This window comes from Gavialis gangeticus, unplaced genomic scaffold, assembly GCF_001723915.1.
Source record: "Gavialis gangeticus isolate Ggan-Ray unplaced genomic scaffold, GavGan_comp1, whole genome shotgun sequence".
NCBI lineage: Eukaryota > Metazoa > Chordata > Crocodylia > Gavialidae > Gavialis > Gavialis gangeticus.
In genome coordinates this window covers 98,192,419-98,195,471 of record NW_017729025.1, presented here as the reverse complement: position 1 = coordinate 98,195,471, position 3,053 = coordinate 98,192,419, and the positions used below count along the sequence as shown (strand labels likewise).

At 44.2% G+C, this 3,053-nt stretch overlaps 1 protein-coding gene across 1 annotated transcript in view; it reads right to left on the bottom strand.

The window, feature by feature from the left end:
- LRP4 (LDL receptor related protein 4) overlaps positions 1–2,293 on the bottom strand; it is a gene marked incomplete at its 5' end in the record, with an annotated part of 60,421 nt that extends 58,128 nt beyond the window's left edge. The window contains one exon of the mRNA XM_019519952.1: positions 2,083–2,293. Coding sequence (XP_019375497.1) covers positions 2,083–2,293 — 211 coding nt within the window. The remainder of the gene's footprint in view (positions 1–2,082) is intronic.
- Between the last annotated feature and the right edge of the window lie 760 nt (positions 2,294–3,053).

Here is a 3,053-nt window from a genome sequence, read left to right as displayed (position 1 = left end):
CCCCTCCCCCACAGACTTACCTATAGGGAGCTGCTCTCCACCACTGCCTGGCTGTCATGTGCATCTGTGCACACGCACATGCATGTGGTACCCTCTGTTTGAACACTCTCTACCTGCTCCCCACAGCCCCAAGCAGCCCCTTGAAGGCTGGAACTTTGCCAGCCTGAAAGTAGAAACCCATGGTTTCCCACTTTTTTCTCCACTAAAGGAGAAACGTCTGCATTTTTCTGCAGCAAACAGAAAACCTGGGTCCCTGGTGATGGCATATCTGACATGCTGGTGGAACAAGTGAATGAACCCCGGATGTTATCATTCATACTTGGTTCAGCAATGATATGGTCTGTGCTCACTTTGAGGTTGGGGGTTGCCCATAAACCAGGATAGGTTTGTCTCTAAAATGCCACCCTAAGATTCTGTACTTTCCTTCCTGTGTCCAGCCCTGAGGGTTAAACAGGTTTCATCCCTTTAGCCCTGGGGTATCTCTAGCTATTGTTTCCAATTATTTCCTTGCTTTTTGCACAGGGTTCCCTTCTGACTGGCCACCTTTTATCACAATCCTGCTATCCTCTCAGTCTGGAAAAAGAAAGCTATTTTCCCTCTTAGAGTTGTCCATGGTTTTAAATGTTCCAGGAAGAAATATAGGAATCAAAGTAGGGAGGTTTCTATGTACAGCTATGCTGAATTCTTACAACCAAGCAGAGAAAAAGGAGGATTCCTCAACACTCCCTTCCAGAGAGAAGAGTGAATCTCTCTACTTCACAAATGTCAAAAAGAATGGAAACTGGGAAAGAGAGGGTGAACACAAATCATGTCTAATTAAATGAAGATTTCCCACCCCTAACTCCAGTTGGAGAGGCCCATATACCCCATGGGTACAAGGCCTTTGAAGAAAATTGGTTCTTTCATGTTGAGTTTTTTTATTTCCCATTGAAATATGTGAAATCTCAGTGGATGGGTAAGGAAGCAGTTGTATTTCCTTGCGGCCCCAGGGAGAGAGTTTTCTGTTCTAGTTCATTTGCTTCTTGCTAGGCCCACTAGGAATCCAACTCCATATCTGAATGCACAGCCATGGGACAAATCCGCTGTCAGATGACCTCTCTTAAAAGGATCCCACAGCAAGAACGGAATGAGTGATGGGAGCATAACCTAGAAGGGCAGCTTTACTTTCCTCCTCACAGAGAAGTCAAGTTAATAAACACCACAGCCCAGGGGCTGGGTGGGGGATACTAATCCAGAACACACCCATCCACAGAGCCCACTCATTCATGTTCTCCACATGTATAGTTCAGCTACAGTAATCAGTTTAATGGGCACAAAAATTCCTTTCAGGCACATCCACAACCAATCCTCAAAGGGAGCAATATATCTTGCATTGTGCCCTATGCCAGTGGATGCTGGCTATCACAGGGCCAATGTCTAACATTTTGTAGCTGTCAGTTCAAGTGCCTTAGCAGACTCCATCAGCTCTTACAGTAAATGGGAAAAGAATAATCTGTTAAACCTAGGGTCACTGTGGCTCACACAGAACAGCAGAGCAAAGAGCCAATTGGTGAAGAGATGGGCTATCCAAAGAGGACAGATTTGCAGGGAATGGAGCAGAGGAAAGAAGCAGAGACAAGGAAGTTAATTTGGAGTGCCACAGCTTACAGTTGTTTTAAATTTTATTTTAAAAATGTATTTGTTTCCTGCTCACATAGGTTCAAATCAAGTAAAAAACACAAGCTGGGAATTGAACCCAAACAGTCCAGCGCAAGCCTCCACCCATGACCTTAATCCTCACTCACAGCTCCTGTTGTTGTTCCCATCCCAGGCTATCTAGACAGACAGCTGTCAAATTCCCATCCCAAGCTACCTAGACCAGCAGCTGCCTTCTATTCAGCTTCTACCCACAGAAACTGTCAGCAAGGATAGACAGCATCTGGGAAGCAGACCAAACAAAAACCCATTCTAACTCCTAAATCAGACACAGATTTAAAATATTCAGTCAGCACAAGCATGTGTACACATACACGCACACATGTATTCACAAACACACATGTGCACAAGCATGCACAAATACATATTCAGGAGTTGTTTCCTTACTGCAACCATCTTCATCGCTGTGATCCCCACAGTCATTGTCACCATCACATTGCCACTGAGCAGGGATGCATGTACACTCGCCAAATGCACTGACAGCACAAGTAAAGTGATTACGTCCACAGGAACATTCAGTGCTGCTTGTTGCACCTGCAGAGACAGAGAGAGAGAAAAAATAATCAGATGTTACGAAAGAAAGAGGGGCTCCACTGTTTTAAAGTGAGTAAGAGAACCAGATTTAAAATGACATAATAAATAGCCCTCATACACACAATGCACACATAGATATGCACACAGACGTATGACCCATTAGAAAAAGAAAATCACCCTTCATCCTTCCAATACTGAATCAGGAAGACCCAACACTGTGCACAAATTCCAAAGGGAACAGCACAATAAGAAGCCAAAAAGGAGCCTACAAATCAGCATAGCAGACCAATATGGGGAGTTACATGAATTCAGCTGTAACTGCTGTCTTATCATCAGGGCCTCTGTTCACAACATTAATACAATCCCTCCCACCAGACCCTTATGGACATTGCTATAGCTCGTATGCCAACTGCCCAACTACACAATAAAAGACGCATCAGAGCACAATGTACAGATAATCATCAGGACTTTTCCCCATGCCTGAGCCCTCTAGCTGCTGAGCTTTTATACCACAGAGCCTAAACAATTTCAAACTCCAATGAGAACAAACCCATCATCTCCCAATGGCCTGTGGTGATTAATCTACAGCATTGTCAAGAGACAAATAAAGGATTTTCATCTAAGATTAAACTAAATTGAAGTAATTGTGGCCTGAATCTCTGGGAAAATTTGTTACATGAAAAAGTATGAGGCTGTGGCACCATCTCCCGTAAGTCAGGGTGGGAACACTGTCTTCTAGGACAGTGGTTCTCAACCTTTTTTTGTACCAGGACCCATCTGTAAACATTGATAGCCAGTCCCAACCCAATGCCCCTCATTCCCCT